The sequence below is a fragment of the Anabas testudineus genome, chromosome 23 (assembly GCF_900324465.2).
Source record: "Anabas testudineus chromosome 23, fAnaTes1.2, whole genome shotgun sequence".
NCBI classification, from domain to species: domain Eukaryota; kingdom Metazoa; phylum Chordata; class Actinopteri; order Anabantiformes; family Anabantidae; genus Anabas; species Anabas testudineus.
Window position 1 is genome coordinate 14,894,894 of NC_046631.1, and position 18,704 is coordinate 14,913,597.

The following is an 18,704-nucleotide window of genomic DNA, read 5'->3' on the forward strand; positions in this document are numbered from 1 at the left end:
AACACGTCTAAACACCTGAGAACAGAAAATCCCCGCGGACGAATAACTGCAGTGTGGCGGTCACACTGTGGCGCCGACAGGTGGCAGCACCTCAAACTTTAACCAACAGAAATCTGAACGCAGAAGAAGAAATTTAGCGCGGGTCGTTTGACTGTTTGCTAATTGCTACATAACATTTAGCATTAGCCGCGGGTCTGTTGCAGCTCATCTGTCCGGTGAGTTTTTAGTCTTTTCTCTTCAAACAGCTTTCAAACTTACCTGTACCGTCACTTCAGTAATCCTATGTTTTAGTTTTTCCACGGCCGGGACATTTAACAGTTAAATTCAACTTATCGCACTGTTTCCGTTTGTATTGAGGAGCCGAACATCATAGAACATTTCTTCCTTTTCTTTCGGTTTTACGTTGATTTTCATTTGATAGACGATTGGTTAAAAATATTATTTAAAAATAATACTATTATTATAATGTTGTATTCGTCACATGATACAATACGTTAAGCATCCAATTTTTCCACATTGTTTCACATTTTATACCGTTAGCGTTATTTAGTCAGTGCACAACTCCAACATTATGAGAAACAACATTTACATTTTGTTACGGATTCAGACACACCATACATAGACACTGGTCGATAAAACAATGCACAAAGTTGATGCTTTGCCGTTTAATGTACGTTTACGCACGTTACGGGTATTAGCTGTAATCGACTTGAATTGTCAGATTTGTAAGTGGAGTTTGGTCCAAAGGTTTTTCGAAGAAGTTAATAACCTGACAAAAGTGAATAGTCACGACTACTTCTTGCTAATATATCCAGGAGATTGATTATATTTTTATACATACGAATATTCTGCTGATAACACCTCAGTACGATTCACCAAAGTGACTCCTGAAATACCTCTACTGATTCAGTCAGTAATTATTGTTGTATTTGAAGTAATGGATGTGAGTACTTGTTTAGCAGTAGTGAGGTCATGGAGTCCACAGAGAACAGGTTCGCTCACCTACTGCAGCCGATTCGAGAACTCACCAAGAACTGGGAGATCGACGTGGCTTCCGAGTTAAACGACTATTTAGAGGAGGTAATCTGCTGCTTTCTCACTGACGACTAACTTTTGTATACTTTGTTTATGCAATTCGGAACTAAACCTGCACACTTCAGAATAAAAAGTAAATGTACACAATAGGTGGAATGAATGGACTGCTGATGATTCATGAGAACTGTCAGTTTGTAACAAAAGTCAAACTTTCATATTTTAGGAAGTGTCTGATTTTTGTTTGATGTATACAAAATGATGTGTTTCTGGTCATTTTAAGGCAGAAATGTACTTTCCCACCCCAACTGAGGAATAATCTGACACATTTCTGTGGCGGTCTCTTTAAAGTTATCTTGGTTATTGCTGCCTTTCCTGTGTTTCTTCTGGTTGTTGCAGTTGGACGAGATGTGCATCACATTCGATGGTGGAAAAACCAGACTAAACTTTGCAGAAGCCGCATTGCTGATCCAGGGCTCAGCCTGCATTTACAGCAAGAAGGTACAAAGACTGCAAACTCAAACGTCGCCAGTTTAATGGAATGGAGACACTCAACTCATGCTGGATGTGTTTCAGGTGGAGCTGCTACACAGCCTAGTTTACCAAACTCTGGAGTACATCAATGACAGAAACAAGAAGTAAGTCTGGGCTTCACAGTAAAAGAACACATTTAGTTTGTGTTAATTGTTGTACATTTGACAGACACAATGGGGATGATGGAGATTTTCTGATGTCTTGTGCTGACAGACGCAACAAACAGGCACCAGAGTCTCAGGAAGACAACGCGGACGCAGGAGCGAGCAACTATGTCGCTGACGACGATGAAGCTGTGGTAAGAAAAGATGTGATTTTTTCTGATAGGAGATTTCTGTACCTACTACACATGAGCAGATGAGGTGACGAGGTCTTCTGGGTAATGTAGGAAATCACAGACAGTCTCCTGTTTGTCTCTTTGTCTTTTTAGTTCACTCCTTTGGACATTGACGTGTTGGAGAACTCGCAGAAAGAGGATGCCAACACGGTCGGTTTGCTCCCCCCAAACACAGTTAATCTGTAGTTTAAAAAGATCTGTGGACCTGTGGACACAGATGGGTAAAAGGCCCCCTAACCTCTAACTGAGGACACCTGGTTATTTAAGTATTATTTATTTATAATATAAATAAGTCTCAGCAGTTGATCTATTAAACATGTTTACTGAAGCCCATCATTTTAGGTGGTGGAAGAAGTACCAAAAGGAAAAACAAATTTTGTACAATGACTCATTTTAAGAATAATGTATTTTAAATTGAAATACTCAGTACTTGAGTATATGTACTCAGTTACATTTCACTAGATTATGTAAAGTAGCTTTGAAGATTGACTGAGATGTCTGTGCAGACTGTGAACGTGGATCCTCTCCCTCCCGAGTCTCTGATTCCTCCTGAAACCCACGAGAAGCACAAACTCCCGCTCATCAGGTCAGAAAACATCAAGCTTTATTCTCACCTGAAACAAACCTAAATATTACTTATTAGTCTTTAAATGATCTTACATACAATTATCTTACATAGTGTTTATTACTTTTCATTTACACACATCAGTCTGAAAGGGGAGATCCTGTGCAGTCAGAAGGACTTCAGGATCAACCTGTTCATCCCAGGCGACGAGGATCTTATTCTACTCACAGTCAGATCAGCTGCTTCCAGGTTGGATAATGATCAACATCCTGCAGATTCTCTGCACCTGCAGCAGCAGCACACAGGTACATCTGCACAAACTTTAATATGATGAAACAAACCTGCAGCAGGAGAACAGAAAAACATGGATTCATCAATAAAATCTAAAGTCAGGGTCTGAGCTTAAATCAGGGAAATAACAATGAGGGAAATAACAATAAGCTCAATATGTACAAACAGCTTAAAACTTGTAAAGAAATTATAATAATATTAATAACAATGTTTTAATTTTCTGAGGAAAAATGTATGGCGAGGATAAAACAGCTTTTTTTTATTCCCCAGAAGTTTATCGTCAAACTATTTAGACTAATTTTTAAAGTAAAATCAGGACTTTATCTTTTGATTTGATAACATCTTGTAAATAAAAACTTTAATGTTGAAATGTTGAAAACTTCTAGAATTTCTTTTCTAATTTAAATATTCTTAATATTACAATAGTTTTACTGTTAAATTACAGTTTTATTATTTCAATACATAACCACTGTAACATTTCTAACTTTCAGACTTTTCCTCATAAAATTCCAGATTTAATCTTAAAACATGGAACAGTTCATATTTTGCTGGCAGCAGTTGTTGACTTTGTCCTTCCTGCAGATGCTGTGTTGGGTCAAGCTGATGCTGAATATGGAGGAGATGATGCTGCTGCAGAGAACTTCCTTCCTTTAGAGGATAACAACATGGAGCTGGACCAGCAGCTGGAGGAGCATGTCGACAGACACCAGGTCTCATTACTGGTTTTTATTTGTTCTGGATCATTTTCAGGACTTGTCAAATCCATTTTTTTGTTTTTGTTGTTGTTAATAAGAAAGGAAGTCTAAGTTATGTTATTTTTTCCAAAATGTACATTGTTTGAGAAGTTTGTAAAAATGATGTATTTAAAGTTAGGATTGATTGCAGTTTCTTTACTTGTGGTAAAGTCTGAATGTTTTTGTCTCAGGCTCCAAGCGAAGGCCGGGTGGTTCAAGAGAGACGACAAGTGGACAAACCAAGGAGAGAGGAGGAGGCACCACCTGCTGTACTTAACCTTTTTTTATATAGTGTCTGAGAAATTGCAGCTTTATTATAGAATTATTACAACATAATTTTTATTTTTTTCCATGATATCTAAAAACATAAAATATAAATAATGATACATAATTATCTTTTTCTAATGTGAACATCAGACAGTGGAGAATCACTCAGGGTTAAAAGTCTTCGCGGTTGAATTTCTGTTTCAGGTAAACGTGTGGCGGTGCCACGACCTGTACGCTGTTCTGGGGGAAGATAAACCCTTTAAGTCAGGTAAACATCAAGACTCACAGGTGATTCACAGAGGCCGAGCTTAGTGCTGACAGAGTTTTGTTTCCTGTTTAGGAAAATGCTACAAGGTTCCTGACGGTCTAGACGACGGAGGAAAGAGGAAAAGAAAGCGACCTGCTTCAGTCCAGGACTTCAGGAGCTGGTTCAGAGGAACCTGTGAGAACCAACCGTTTTTAATCTGAAACGTTTCACAGCTGTGTATTTCTGTTGCGCATAAACAAAACAGTTTGTTTGTGTTGCAGTTGATCCTCCTGAGCACAAGTTAAAAAACGGACCAACGTTTTCAGGTTTGTTCATCATGTGTTTCGTTACATTCACTGATACTAAACATGTCAATAAGAATTCATACGTGTTTAAACATAAGAATCTGAATCTATCAAACATTTATTTAACAACTTACGATGCCACAGAAATGTATGTCTATGAAAAAAGCTGGTAAAATTCAAGGCCCAACCTAACCTCACTAACAAAATGGCACATATTTTAGATAGCACATAAGTTATGTACGGTAGGAAGAGCAACAGGAAGCTGTGCTTCATTTTTCACCTGCTTAATGCAGTTTGAAGTTTGTTATCTACAACAATTTGTACTTTAATAATATATGTTTTCAGCCTTTTTAATAAGGTTTTGTAAATTTTTGTCTACACTGCCATTGTGCTCTATTAGCGTTTCAGTTAACCTCATCAACTAAATCAATCAAATCAGTGATTGAAGCCATCCCACGTGGTTTTACCATAATACTTATTATTATACATTCTTTATTAATACAGATCCAGTTCAAACCAGAGACATAATAATTTTGGATTGAGAAAATTCTAATCCAAGTGTAAAAGTGTGATATTAGAAGCTTTAAGAGCATAAATTCAGGGAATCCCAACAGTTGCACATTAAAACAGTAAAGCTGGTGAAAAATAAACATTTTTGTTTCATCTGTATTTTTCTCTGTGGACTTTTATTTTTAGACCTGAACTACATTTATTTGAGCACAGTGAAAGACAAACTGAAGACTCGAAAGAGGATCTATAGAAAAGCGGTAAGAGCTTTGGACCGGCCCCTTTACACTAGTCTCATGTAGAATGTCAAACACCTAGAGCTCCTGTCTTTTCTCATGAACACACACATAAGTAACATCTACTAACGAGTAATCTCAGTAATTTTCTTAATGAATCTAGTGACATCTTCAGATTACTTCAGGTTCGTGTTGTGTCTGACAGACGCGTCACATTCTGACATTTGAGTAGCTGGAAACGGCACATGGTTGGAACACTTACTAAAAATGACTTGAGTAAAATAGTTATTTTCTGACTAACAGACTAATTGTTACAGCTCTGATGAAAATCAGATAAACCAGCAGCTTAGTTTTAGTAAAATCCACTGAAACTATTGATAGTTGCTGTGTTTACCTACACTGTAATAACTTGGTCACTGTAAATCCACATGTACATGCAGCACAGGAATTGGACAAATTAGTGCACATAATCACTGTCAGACATAGTAAAGATCCTCATGGGTTGTGTGACATCTCCCAGGGTGTGGTGGTTTCTGACGAGGATCTGAGGAGGACCTTCCTGCAGCCCGAGGAGCCGCAGCAGGAGGAGGATCCTGTGGATGAATTCAGACACCCTGACTTTCTGGGTAATAGACAAACATCCATGTGCTCAGACTAGAGATCTGGACCTGAAAGGGAACCAGCGGAAAACCTGGACGAATACATACCCACACCACATTACAAACATGTGTCTGATTTATTTAGCAGTTTCAATTGTTCCACTGAGTTTTAAAATGTTATTAAAAGGTGGAGACGACGATCACTCGGACAACGAACATGAAGCTTTTCCTGACGACGTTCCAGCTGAGTTTGGAGGAGGACCAGACTTTATATCACCAGGTACTAACACCTGACACTCCCACATCCAGCAACTCACATTAGAACTACTGGTTCTCACAAAATGTTTTAAATGGAATCTGAGCTGACATGTTTTGTCCAACCAAGACGTAAAAGCAGAAGAAAAACAACAACAAAAGTTACTGATTGTTTGTTAATCGAGTTACTGTTCAGATGTACAATATGTTAAATGTGAAAAGGTTGTTCATGACAACAAATCAGAGTTTCAGCTGGCTGAGGAGGCGTCTAGGTGACAACATTTCTGTGGGTGTGTCTTCGCTGGCTGGATCAGTAACATAAGAGTTTGTCTTATTAGTTTTTTTTGGTTAAGTTAAGGGGGGGGGGAAGTTTGTCTCTGACTTTAGAATGATTGTCAAAAATGGTTTTATTTTATCTGGACGTTAGAGTCAAAGTGTGATTTATCGTCACCTCCTGCGTCTGTTTACAGAGGATCAGAAAGATGAACTGAGTTATGAAGATCTTGTGAAGCTGCGTGTGGTAAGTGATCAATAATAATGTCTGTGATTCACCAGTGAAACAGAGAGATGAGTGAGCATCAGTTACACTTTAGCTCCCCTGTTTATCCAGTAAAACCAGTCTATAATGATACACTGACCAGTAATTAATGAAACCAGTAAAAAATGAAAAGAATCATCAATAAAGTGAAGTAAAAGCTCAAACTACAGATTCTCAGCTTGGATTGTTTCTGCTCTGGTCCAGGATCAGCTGGTGGTGAACTGTCGCGGTTACACTCAGGAAACTGCTTTGTCTCGAAGAGTCAAAGACTGGGAGGACAAGATCCGACCTGAACTGGTTCTGCAGGTAAAACGCTGGAAACCGGTCCAGAGGTAGTTGTGGGCTGATCGCAGCTTCTGAGCTACAACCGTCGCATGTTTTGTTTTTCAGGAGGAGCGTCCTGCGTTTGACATCCACGATTACGGAGACAGGATCGTTGGAGCGTTGAACGGCGTTGGCCAGCGTAGACCTTTTTCCTCCATCGTTCACAGCCTGGATAACTTTGAAGCCTGCAAATATCTGCTGGCTTCACTGCAGCTGGTAAATAACACGTCTGTGAAGGCCTCATGTCAACCAGGAAATAATCAGAACGTTCTGTAAAAGAGATAATCAGTTAGACGGGTTCCAAGCTGAATAGGGCCCATTAACAGCACAGATGTAGAATAAAACCTGGATGTTGACAGAATAAAGCAGGAACATTTAAAGCTGATGTGCCCTGAACCTCACACAGTCATTTTTTTTCTATTCCTTTTAAACGTTTTTGTCAGTATGGATGTGAACTTGGTCTCACAGGATCTTAAGAGTCACACCGACTGTTCTGTCTGTAGCTTTAACACCTACGTGTGTTTCCTTCAGGCCAATGACTACACGGTGGAGATCGACAGCGTGGACGGTCTGGAGGAGAGTCTGGACTCGATGGGACTCACGCTGCTCAGCACTAACAGAGCTACAGACAGATTCAAAAGTCTGACAGCGTCGACCTGAAATGGCGAGTTCAGATTAAATCTGACACGAGCTTGTTTACCTGAGGTTTCTATTCTCCACTCTGTGTTTTAAGGGACTTTTTTTTACGTCTTTATATTGAGAAGACTGCAACAAACACTTCAGTGCCACATTAATAAAATGAAAAACTGTCATGTTAATGATGCATTTATTTATTTTTCAGAATATTTCAAGTTTAATCTGAAAATGATTCAACTTTATTCAGAGAATATTGGACTTTTTGTTGTTGATGGCACAAAAACTGAAGCTGAAAAGATTTAAATCCTTCACAAACTGGCAGGGTGTCGACTGTTCAATTTTTTTTATCTCTTAACTGAATTATGATCAGTCTCTGTGCATATTACTCACATTAGAAAATAAGTATTTCTTCCCTCAAACACAGATTTGAATATTTATAATATAATAAATGTCCATAGCATGAATTTGTCATTTACACACCAGAGAACAACCGGTCTACATGATGTGTTGGGACATCTCAGTTAACTGGGGGTCTGTGGAACTGGAACAGTGGAGGGTTCATTCAGCCTTTTGGTTGTGTGGTTGGTGTAATGATTTTAAATTTGTTCCCTGCACAAACTTAGGTTTAAAGTCCCGATGCTGCAGATGTTTGGTCAGAGTCTGACGTAGGTCTTGATGTGCTTTCTGACATTCTCTGTGATCTGTTCCTGGGTCTTTGCCCTGTTGTAATAATCCAGAAACAACCCGTCAGGACTGATCAGATAGATCAGGGTGGTGTGATCCACAATGTAGTCTCCGTCCTCGTCCTTGGGACCGGCTCTTGCGTACACTCTGTAATCCCGCCCCGCGTTTGTCACCTCCTCTGATGTACCCGTCAGTCCTATTATACGGGGATGGAAGTCTTTGACGTACTGTGCCAACGCCGGCACGTCATCCCTCTCTGGGTCCACGGTGATGAAGAGGGGCTGGATCTGCGGCAGAGAGGTGTCCTGGTCCAGAGTTGACACCACGGCGCTCAGCTTTTCCAGCTCATCGGGACAGATGTCGGGACAGTGTGTGAAGCCGAAGTACAGCAGCACCCAGCTGCCCAGGAAGTCCTGCTTGGTCCTGTGCTTCCCCCTGTGGACAAGGGCCATCACACACTACACTGAGACACACTTTCACAGCTTTTCACAGGTATACTGTGAACTTAATCTACCTAAACTGTGACTAGTTCAGTAATTCATGAATTAGTGAAACACTACTTCAGTATGTGATTTGTACCCTTGTTGTACAGCGTCGCCTGTTCCACTAAACTAACCACTCTTTCCGTACCTGTGGTCCAACAGGCTGAAGTTGCCCTGACCGAGAGCCACTTTCTGCAGCTGCTCCACACGCTGCTGACGCAGCTTCTGCTGCTTCTCCAAGTGCACGAACCACCACGTGGCCATCAGACCCCCACCGAAAAGCACTGTCACCAACAACCGAGTCCTCAGCTTTAGTTTTGCTGACGAACCAGACGAGCCCTGACCCCGAGAGAAGAAACACCCCTGAGTCTGCAGAGGGGGGCGGGGCCGAGGAGCAGCCGGCAGAGGTGCAAACAGGCTTACAGGTCGACTCTGAGAGGATACAAACACCTTCTGCATGTGATGAAGACCTCTGTGAAGCCTTCCTCCTCCACACAGATCACCTGCAGCACACCTCAGCCCCAACATCTGTAAGACAAACGCTGTGGTGGTGAGAAGTGCAGGTAAAAAGACAAAATAAAAAAAAAAAAAGGCAGATTGAAAAAGAGTAGAAATATCTGGATCAAAACATTACAGAGAAAATGTGACTTATTTTGCATATGAAGATGGGATTATGAGGTAATTTTAATTATTTCTCTTCAGTAAAACGAAATCAAAACTAAATTGTGATCTTCAAATATGAGGATTTGTGACACACGTAGTTATTTTGTGCAGTTGAAGCTATAAAACCTGATTGATATATTTGAATCTCGGTATTTTCCTCTGAACCGTAGTAATAGATGTGTTGAAACTGAATCTAGTAATGTAGAACTAGTAGCTCTGGTTCATTTACTGCAGCAGTTCATTTTTACATTTACATTTAGTCATTTAGCTCATTTTTGTTCCTTTCAATCCGCCTCTCGACCACACGATCACCTGTTCTCAGGTACATTCATGTCCATGTGATCCGCCACGAAGTGAGAACGTGAACGGGGCCGTGGGAGCAGGTTAAAGAGCGGCTCCTGAATCTGCTGCTCCTGGTTCAAACGACAACAGCCTCTCGTTTCTTTAATTAGTTCCCTGTCACTGACCCTGACCTTTATTAGCCTTTGACCTTCACTGATAAAGATAAAAGGCTAATGAAGGGTAAACGGAGCAGCCTCGTTAGCACCCCGTGCTAACGGCGTTAGCTTCATGCTCTATCGGTAAATGTCCAACCTGCGTTAAGGTTCAGGTAGAAAATGAACTTTACTCACTTTTCCAGCCTCCAAACGACACAAACGTGAGATCAGGTCGATCCACCGAACATGTTCCGACCCGGTAGTGAAACACGTGAAGTGCATTTACTTAAAACGGGCCTGGATTCACAGGAGCACATTCGGAGTAAAGTTCTAAAGTGGAATAAAATAAAACAAGTAGAGGTTTGATTGGTAAATATAAGACCTGGTACTAATTAGACTAATTAGGACTTTACTAGACTTTACTGAATTGATCACTTTAAACGATCCAAATCAGCACATTCGTGAATTTTCCAGCAGTAAGACCAGAAGTTTCCACTAGATGGCGCCGTTTAACCGAAAAATATAAAACTGGGATTTAAACTAAAGATTTAAACTAAAGATTTAAACTAAAGATTTAAACTAAAGAGATTTAAACTAAAGTGATTTAAACTAAAGAGATTTAAACTAAAGATTTAAACTAAAGATTTAAACTAAAGATTTAAACTAAAGAGATTTAAACTAAAGTGATTTAAACTAAAGATTTAAACTAAAGATTTAAACTAAAGATTTAAACTAAAGATTTAAACTAAAGAGATTTAAACTAAAGATTTAAACTAAAGATTTAAACTAAAGATTTAAACTAAAGATTTAAACTAAAGAGATTTAAACTAAAGATTTAAACTAAAGATTTAAACTAAAGATTTAAACTAAAGAGATTTAAACTAAAGATTTAAACTAAAGAGATTTAAACTAAAGATTTAAACTAAAGTGTTTTAAACTAAAGTGTTTTAAACTAAAGTGATTTAAACTAAAGTGATTTAAACTAAAGAGTTTTAAACTAAAGTGTTTTAAACTAAAGAGTTTTAAACTAAAGTGATTTAAACTAAAGTGTTTTAAACTAAAGAGTTTTAAACTAAAGTGTTTTAAACTAAAGTGATTTAAACTAAAGAGATTTAAACTAAAGAGTTTTAAACTAAAGTGTTTTAAACTAAAGTGATTTAAACTAAAGTGTTTTAAACTAAAGAGTTTTAAACTAAAGTGTTTTAAACTAAAGATTTAAACTAAAGATTTAAACTAAAGTGATTTAAACTAAAGATTTAAACTAAAGATTTAAACTAAAGATTTAAACTAAAGATTTAAACTAAAGATTTAAACTAAAGTGATTTAAACTAAAGATTTAAACTAAAGATTTAAACTAAAGATTTAAACTAAAGTGTTTTAAACTAAAGATTTAAACTAAAGAGATTTAAACTAAAGAGATTTAAACTAAAGATTTAAACTAAAGATTAAAACTAAAGATTAAAACTAAAGATTAAAACTAAAGATTTAAACTAAAGATTTAAACTAAAGATTTAAACTAAAGATTTAAACTAAATATTTAAACTAAAGTGTTTTAAACTAAAGATTTAAACTAAAGTGATTTAAACTAAAGAGATTTAAACTAAAGAGATTTAAACTAAAGAGATTTAAACTAAAGATTTAAACTAAAGAGATTTAAACTAAAGTGATTTAAACTAAAGATTTAAACTAAAGATTTAAACTAAAGAGATTTAAACTAAAGAGATTTAAACTAAAGATTTAAACTAAAGAGATTTAAACTAAAGATTTAAACTAAAGTGATTTAAACTAAAGATTTAAACTAAAGTGTTTTAAACTAAAGAGTTTTAAACTAAAGTGTTTTAAACTAAAGTGATTTAAACTAAAGATTTAAACTAAAGTGATTTAAACTAAAGTGTTTTAAACTAAAGATTTAAACTAAAGTGATTTAAACTAAAGATTTAAACTAAAGTGTTTTAAACTAAAGTGATTTAAACTAAAGTGATTTAAACTAAAGTGATTTAAACTAAAGATTTAAACTAAAGATTTAAACTAAAGTGTTTTAAACTAAAGAGTTTTAAACTAAAGTGATTTAAACTAAAGTGATTTAAACTAAAGTGTTTTAAACTAAAGTGTTTTAAACTAAAGATTTAAACTAAAGTGTTTTAAACTAAAGTGTTTTAAACTAAAGAGATTTAAACTAAAGTGTTTTAAACTAAAGAGATTTAAACTAAAGTGTTTTAAACTAAAGTGTTTTAAACTAAAGTGATTTAAACTAAAGAGATTTAAACTAAAGAGATTTAAACTAAAGTGTTTTAAACTAAAGTGTTTTAAACTAAAGTGATTTAAACTAAAGAGATTTAAACTAAAGAGATTTAAACTAAAGTGTTTTAAACTAAAGTGATTTAAACTAAAGAGTTTTAAACTAAAGTGATTTAAACTAAAGTGATTTAAACTAAAGTGTTTTAAACTAAAGTGTTTTAAACTAAAGTGTTTTAAACTAAAGTGTTTTAAACTAAAGTGATTTAAACTAAAGTGTTTTAAACTAAAGATTTAAACTAAAGTGTTTTAAACTAAAGAGATTTAAACTAAAGAGATTTAAACTAAAGATTTAAACTAAAGATTTAAACTAAAGTGATTTAAACTAAAGAGATTTAAACTAAAGTGTTTTAAACTAAAGATTTAAACTAAAGTGTTTTAAACTAAAGAGATTTAAACTAAAGTGATTTAAACTAAAGATTTTAACTAAAGAGATTTAAACTAAAGTGATTTAAACTAAAGATTTAAACTAAAGATTTAAACTAAAGATTTAAACTAAAGAGATTTAAACTAAAGAGATTTAAACTAAAGATTTAAACTAAAGTGATTTAAACTAAAGATTTAAACTAAAGTGTTTTAAACTAAAGTGTTTTAAACTAAAGTGTTTTAAACTAAAGTGTTTTAAACTAAAGTGTTTTAAACTAAAGTGTTTTAAACTAAAGTGTTTTAAACTAAAGATTTAAACTAAAGAGATTTAAACTAAAGTGATTTAAACTAGAGATTTAAACTAAAGATTTAAACTAAAGATTTAAACTAAAGATTTAAACTAAAGATTTAAACTAAAGATTTAAACTAAAGTGATTTAAACTAAAGTGTTTTAAACTAAAGTGATTTAAACTAAAGATTTAAACTAAAGAGATTTAAACTAAAGTGATTTAAACTAGAGATTTAAACTAAAGATTTAAACTAAAGATTTAAACTAAAGATTTAAACTAAAGAGATTTAAACTAAAGAGATTTAAACTAAAGAGATTTAAACTAAAGTTTTAAACTAAAGAGATTTAAACTAAAGTGATTTAAACTAAAGTGTTTTAAACTAAAGATTTAAACTAAAGATTTAAACTAAAGTGTTTTAAACTAAAGTGTTTTAAACTAAAGTGATTTAAACTAAAGTGATTTAAACTAAAGAGATTTAAACTAAAGAGATTTAAACTAAAGATTTAAACTAAAGTGATTTAAACTAAAGATTTAAACTAAAGATTTAAACTAAAGTGATTTAAACTAAAGTGATTTAAACTAAAGATTTAAACTAAAGAGATTTAAACTAAAGAGATTTAAACTAAAGTTTTAAACTAAAGAGATTTAAACTAAAGTGATTTAAACTAAAGTGTTTTAAACTAAAGTGTTTTAAACTAAAGTGTTTTAAACTAAAGATTTAAACTAAAGATTTAAACTAAAGTGTTTTAAACTAAAGTGATTTAAACTAAAGTGATTTAAACTAAAGAGATTTAAACTAAAGAGATTTAAACTAAAGATTTAAACTAAAGTGTTTTAAACTAAAGTGTTTTAAACTAAAGATTTAAACTAAAGAGATTTAAACTAAAGAGATTTAAACTAAAGAGATTTAAACTAAAGAGATTTAAACTAAAGATTTAAACTAAAGTGTTTTAAACTAAAGTGATTTAAACTAAAGTGTTTTAAACTAAAGTGATTTAAACTAAAGAGATTTAAACTAAAGAGATTTAAACTAAAGAGTTTTAAACTAAAGTGTTTTAAACTAAAGATTTAAACTAAAGAGATTTAAACTAAAGAGATTTAAACTAAAGATTTAAACTAAAGTGTTTTAAACTAAAGTGATTTAAACTAAAGATTTAAATCTTTAAACATTTTAGTTTAAATCTTTGAAGATTTTAAACTGAAGTGTTTCAACCCTGACGTTTTTCTTCTTCAGAGTTCGGAACCGCGTGGGTAAAAAAAGTCATGTTGTTGGCTGTAAATTTCAGATTTTCAGTATCATCTGTAGCTTTATATTTATTTCTTTATTTTTCTTTATTTTGTGTTTGATTGTTGATTTAAACTCTCTCTCTCTCTGTAGTTCAGTTAAACCTTCCTCGTCCTCTGACCAGTGCTCTGCTGGATTCTACATCTTATTCCTCTGAAAACCAGGTCATATCACAGTATTATAACACAAACATACTGAAAAGTCGTGTAGTAATACACACAGTTTCATATAGTATAGCTTTCTGTTAATTTAGTGACGGAATCTTTAGGATGATTATACCATGTCTTTTTATCAGACCACTGAGGTTCCAAACTTAAACTGTATTTAAGACCATACACATGTATGAAGCATTAAACCTCGTGTGGATCAGCTTCACAGTGAAGCTGCAGGATCTGTTCACACCGTCTCCTTATGTAACTTCTGCAGAACAAAGTGAAGCTGAGAGTTTGTCTGGGCCTCGTCGAGCGTTCGATGAGTCTCTGTTGGCCTGTTTGAGGCTCTTATATAACCCGCTGCAGCTCTGCTGGTTTTAGTTTCTCAGACCTGAACCTCTGAGTTTCTCCAAACGAAAGTTGAAAAGAATCCGTTTAGTTCGAGAGAAAACAACATTTGAGAAGCGTTTTCCTTCAAATATTAGAATGAATTATGAAAAAGCTGCTTATTGATATTTAATTACTGTGCACTGCTGTGTTACAGTAGTGCAAACGTTCTTACCAGTTTAGTTATTAGTTTTCTCTCTTATCCTGCCACAAGAAATATAAACAAACGTGGATAAATGATGTTGATTCAGTTTAAACCAGACATTCCTATCTATTTATTTAAATTGATGAAATATAAATGCTGATTCGAGATTTGAAGAACTCTTTTATCCGTTTTGTTGATGTACCAAATCTGAAATTTGTTCAAATCTTTCCCAAAACCTGAACAAGAATATGAATCTGAGTCCAAACTGTGAAACTAGTGATGCTGAACCAGGACCAGTTCTCTGCTTCCTGTGACCTGCTCAAGATTTCTGTTACCTAGCAACAAGGAGAAGTGAGAGCACCTCCATTTTTATCGGCAACAGTTTTTGAAGTGCCTGCCTGTCTGTCTGTTTGTGTCTGTCTGTCTGTCTGCCTGTCTGTTTGTGTCTCTGTTAAGTCACACCTGAGATGTCACCTGGGTCATTTCTGATAAATGTAGAGACACAGCCGACACGTGTGCTGCACCAACACCATTCAACAAACAAAAACAGCTCAGGATTTTTCAAGCTGCTCTTAAAATATTAAGATATAAAAGTTAAAATTCTGACACGTTAACTGACAAATGAACCCTTTAATTCAGATTAACCGACAGGTTGCAGCCTCACTGCAGTAACACGCTCGTCCTCAGGCAGGAAATGGTTAATAATTGACATCACGGAGGGTGATTGTGAATTCACGTCATGGCCTATGTGTCTGTATTGCAGTGACGTCGCTCTGCATCACGCTGAGAGCCGAGCTGATGCTCAGGAACAAATATAGGACAGGAGGAGGAGGAGGTCTGCAGCTAACAGAGAGGAAACAGAGCTGCAGCCGCAAACTGCATCAACAGCAGGTATTTAATCTTAGTGTGTGTTGTTTGGTGTCTGCAGCAGTCACGGAGGACAGCAGAGGAGAGTAAACATGATCTGTGAGCTGGTTTCATGTGGGAGGAGGAGCATGGAGGAAGGTCACTCAGAGGGGAAGAGAGCTGCACAGTGAGCAGACACCGAGGCGGACTCAGCAGCTGATTTTAGCTTAAAGGGAGAGTTCAGCATTTTTAGCTTTTAGTTTAGCAGACTGGCTGCAGGGATCGCGTCATCGGGGAGTCCAACATTTGATGTCGACAGCTTGTGGACTGGACTGGATGTGGTCCAGACAGTTAAGGTGCCCAGAGGACGATGACTCAGATGAAAGGTTTAGTTTCAATTCAAGTATTTGATTTCAGGTAATTACTAAATATCTTAGACACAGAGGGACATCATAATCCGGGGTGGACCGTGGTTTCTAGTGGCCCACGGGGGCCTTACAGGCAGAAACAATAATAATATGCTGATCGGAAATCCAGTCACATTTTTTCCTGTGGGCATTCCCTCTGTGCCTGATGGACGGGGGACTGTGGTCCTGGAGGAGACTAAAGGTGATCACTGAGTCCGAACAGTGAGCCCCCTCTGAGGGGACGAGTGGACCAGAACCGTGCCATTAAAATGCCTCTGTGCACCGTGAAAACACGGTGACCTTATGTTTTCCACGTCTTCGGAGACCAGTGCTGATCTCTGCTGCAGACGGACTGACACAGACTGACCTCCGACCTCCTCGCCGACCTTTTGTCTTCACAGGTCACACTGACGGACGACTGTCCTGAATCTCTTCACAGTGGAAACGTGAAAATAAGTAGATATTCAGTCCAGTGTATGATACTGTTGAAAACTGGATTATTGGTGCTTTATTGTGAAGGGACGTCAGACGCGATGCTAAACCACTAACACCTGCACACACCTGTCTACCTGTGTCACCCCCCACAGGCTCATGTTAGAAACTGCTCCCAGTGAATGTTTCCTGCTCCGTTTTAGACACAGCTCCACTTTTTAAACCTTTGTTCTCGTCTCCGTTTGTCTTGAACCTCCTGTCAAACTATGGATTTGTGTAGATCCAGTATCTGTGGTGATGTCACAGTTCACTCTGACTGCTCCCTCCTCCTCCCCTCTCCTCCCCTCTGCTCCCCCCCAGTCTCTCTCTCCGCTCCAGGAAGATGAAGGAGCTGCAGCGACTCGCTCTGCCCGGAGCGTGAGGAGGCTTCCTGGGCTCCGTCTGTCTTATCCTCCCCCCTCCTCACCCCTCTCTCTGCTTCCCCCTGATCCTGCCTCCCCCCCTCCGTCTCTCTGCGGCAGCAGCAGCTTCTCTTCCTCCTCCATCAGCTAAAAACATGGACGGATTCCGGCTGCCCCCAGTCATAGAGGAGGTCCTCGACTCTTCTGGTCAGTGTTTCTGTGCAGTTACTGTCACTTCAGCAGTTTGATGCTTCTGAATTAAACCAAAGACTGTTGAACACGAATTAAATGAGATTATTTAGTTTGATTAAAAAACAAATAAAAGCTCAAAACTAGTAAAACATGGACAAAACCACCAAAGTGTTTCTTCATAATTAGTGAATGTCTTCAGCTTATTTAGATTTAATTTAATCTTTTATTTATTTACATAAAACCTCAAATTGAAGATGTGTTAAAACTCCAGACTGGGCCTGAATGTGAATGTGTGTTCTGCAGGTTCCTAATTAACTGGAGTGTAGTCTGTTTCTCCGGGTCCAGAGGTGGAGAACCGGTTCTGTCCAGCTTCAAGGTTTAATGGAAATGTTTCCCTCTGTTGTTCTGTGTTTGTGTAGACGAGCTGTGTGAGCTGAAGGTGGAGAAGCCGATGGTGTTGGCCGACACGCTGACGGCCAAAGAGAGGGAGTCCCTGGAGGAAGTCTACGACAAGGAGGAGACGGTGGGAGACGGAGAGAAAGGACAGCAGGACGAGGAGAAGGAGGTGAAGGAGGAGAAGGAGGACGATGAAGAACGAGGAGGAGAAGCAGTGGGGAAGGATATGGAGGTGGAGGAGCTGAGAGCTCAGGTGTTGCAGCTGCTGCTGGAGCTGGAGGAGACCAGAGAAGTTTCCCAGCAACATGAGGAGAGCTTCGTGGAGCTGCAGGGTCAGAACACGTTTGTAGAAACACGTCTTACAGACGGATCATGGCAGATTTAACAAAGGACACATGCAAATATTTCTAAATACAGTATGTTCAGTACCCACAGTACCCACAGTACTCACAGTATTACAGTACCTACTACCTACAGTACGTACAGTACCTACTACCTACAGTACGTACAGTACGTACAGTACCTACTACCTACAGTACGTACAGTATGTACAGTACCTACTACCTACAGTACCTACTACCTACAGTACATACAGTATGTACAGTACCTACAGTACTCACAGTACTCGCAGTACCCACAGTACCCACAGTATTCACAGTACCTCTACACATCATTCCACTGACAGAACAAGTGAAACGTCTTCACTTTGCGTTTGTTGTTCTCAGGTCTGTTAGAAGAAGAGCGACTGGCGAGCGCCAACCAGGCCGAGAGTTTCACCAGACAGATCCAGAAACTTCAGGGTACCGACACGTGACGGATTCAGATCATCAGAGTAGAAACAACTCCACCGTCCTTTTTTCCAATTTACTCGCATCCCAACAAATTTTTTTCCACAGATTTCCACACTTTTCCAACATGGAGAGAAACGTCCTCACTTTTACTGAGGCACTGTTTTCTCCTGTCTCCTGCAGCCCAACTCCGGTCAGTGCAGGAGGAGATGGACAGTCTGGAGGAGGAGAAGGAGAGCGAGTTTGCCGAGGTGCAGGAGGAGCTCCGCTCGGCTCAGGAGGAGGTGCTGGTGCTGCAGCAGGCGGCCGAGGAGGCCGTGGCAGAGAGGGAGAACGACATCGCCTCCCTGCAGGAGGAGCTGTGCCGGCTGAGGGCGGAGCTGCAGCGTCTCCACGTCACGGCGCAGGAGTACGAGCTGGAGATCACCACGCTGAGAGCCGAGATCAGCATGAAGTGCCAGAACACAGAGACTCTCAGACACGGTAGAGAGAAGCTCCTCTGGATCTTTTATGGTTTGTTGTGATAAATGTGGAGGGTGGACTTGGCCTGAATCCGCCTGTGTAGAAATGGTAGATTTAAAGGACTAGTTCCTTCTCATGTCTGTGTGCGAGCTGAGGTACCAGCTCTCCTGGTTCTAGTTTTGGTTTG

General features: G+C 37.7%; 3 protein-coding genes across 7 annotated transcripts in view; 2 read left to right on the forward strand and 1 right to left on the reverse strand.

Annotated features, from left to right (window-relative positions):
- ncaph2 (non-SMC condensin II complex, subunit H2) lies at positions 1 to 7,589 on the forward strand. 2 transcript variants are annotated; one of them, XM_026361524.1, is made up of 20 exons: positions 1 to 215; positions 960 to 1,080; positions 1,432 to 1,533; positions 1,609 to 1,670; positions 1,780 to 1,864; positions 1,997 to 2,053; positions 2,410 to 2,489; positions 2,613 to 2,773; positions 3,342 to 3,469; positions 3,685 to 3,762; positions 3,965 to 4,028; positions 4,101 to 4,202; positions 4,289 to 4,333; positions 5,009 to 5,079; positions 5,576 to 5,681; positions 5,842 to 5,934; positions 6,380 to 6,429; positions 6,652 to 6,753; positions 6,838 to 6,987; positions 7,303 to 7,589. In XM_026361524.1, exons 2-20 carry the CDS (start codon positions 973 to 975, stop codon positions 7,429 to 7,431), a joined length of 1,773 nt encoding a protein of 590 aa, XP_026217309.1. In that variant the 5' UTR covers positions 1 to 215; positions 960 to 972; the 3' UTR covers positions 7,432 to 7,589. The 2 variants fall into 2 exon arrangements, with proteins under 2 accessions (XP_026217309.1, XP_026217307.1); XM_026361522.1 differs by having other exon boundaries at positions 963 to 1,080.
- On the reverse strand, positions 6,912 to 9,985 carry LOC113163161 (protein SCO2 homolog, mitochondrial). 2 transcript variants are annotated; one of them, XR_003298879.1, is made up of 4 exons: positions 9,869 to 9,985; positions 8,722 to 9,101; positions 7,888 to 8,526; positions 6,912 to 7,041 (listed from the first exon to the last, which is right to left on the reverse strand). XR_003298879.1 is itself a non-coding variant. In XM_026361528.1 (3 exons), exons 1-3 carry the CDS (start codon positions 9,953 to 9,955, stop codon positions 8,061 to 8,063), a joined length of 933 nt encoding a protein of 310 aa, XP_026217313.1. In that variant the 5' UTR covers positions 9,956 to 9,985; the 3' UTR covers positions 7,586 to 8,060. The 2 variants fall into 2 exon arrangements, 1 of the variants encoding a protein (XP_026217313.1); XM_026361528.1 differs by lacking the exon at positions 6,912 to 7,041 and having other exon boundaries at positions 7,586 to 8,526.
- LOC113163160 (coiled-coil domain-containing protein 136-like) overlaps positions 9,071 to 18,704 on the forward strand; it is a 19,298-nt gene continuing 9,664 nt past the window's right edge. For 2 of the 3 annotated variants that reach the window (XM_026361525.1, XM_026361527.1), the window contains exons 1-6: positions 9,071 to 9,136; positions 15,357 to 15,484; positions 16,639 to 16,886; positions 17,291 to 17,599; positions 17,993 to 18,067; positions 18,239 to 18,538. In XM_026361525.1, coding sequence (XP_026217310.1) covers positions 16,835 to 16,886; positions 17,291 to 17,599; positions 17,993 to 18,067; positions 18,239 to 18,538 — 736 coding nt within the window. In that variant the 5' untranslated portion in view covers positions 9,071 to 9,136; positions 15,357 to 15,484; positions 16,639 to 16,834. Of the gene's footprint in view, positions 9,137 to 15,356; positions 15,485 to 15,670; positions 15,826 to 16,638; positions 16,887 to 17,290; positions 17,600 to 17,992; positions 18,068 to 18,238; positions 18,539 to 18,704 lie in introns of those variants that run through there. The other variant, XM_026361526.1, reaches the window with a different exon arrangement.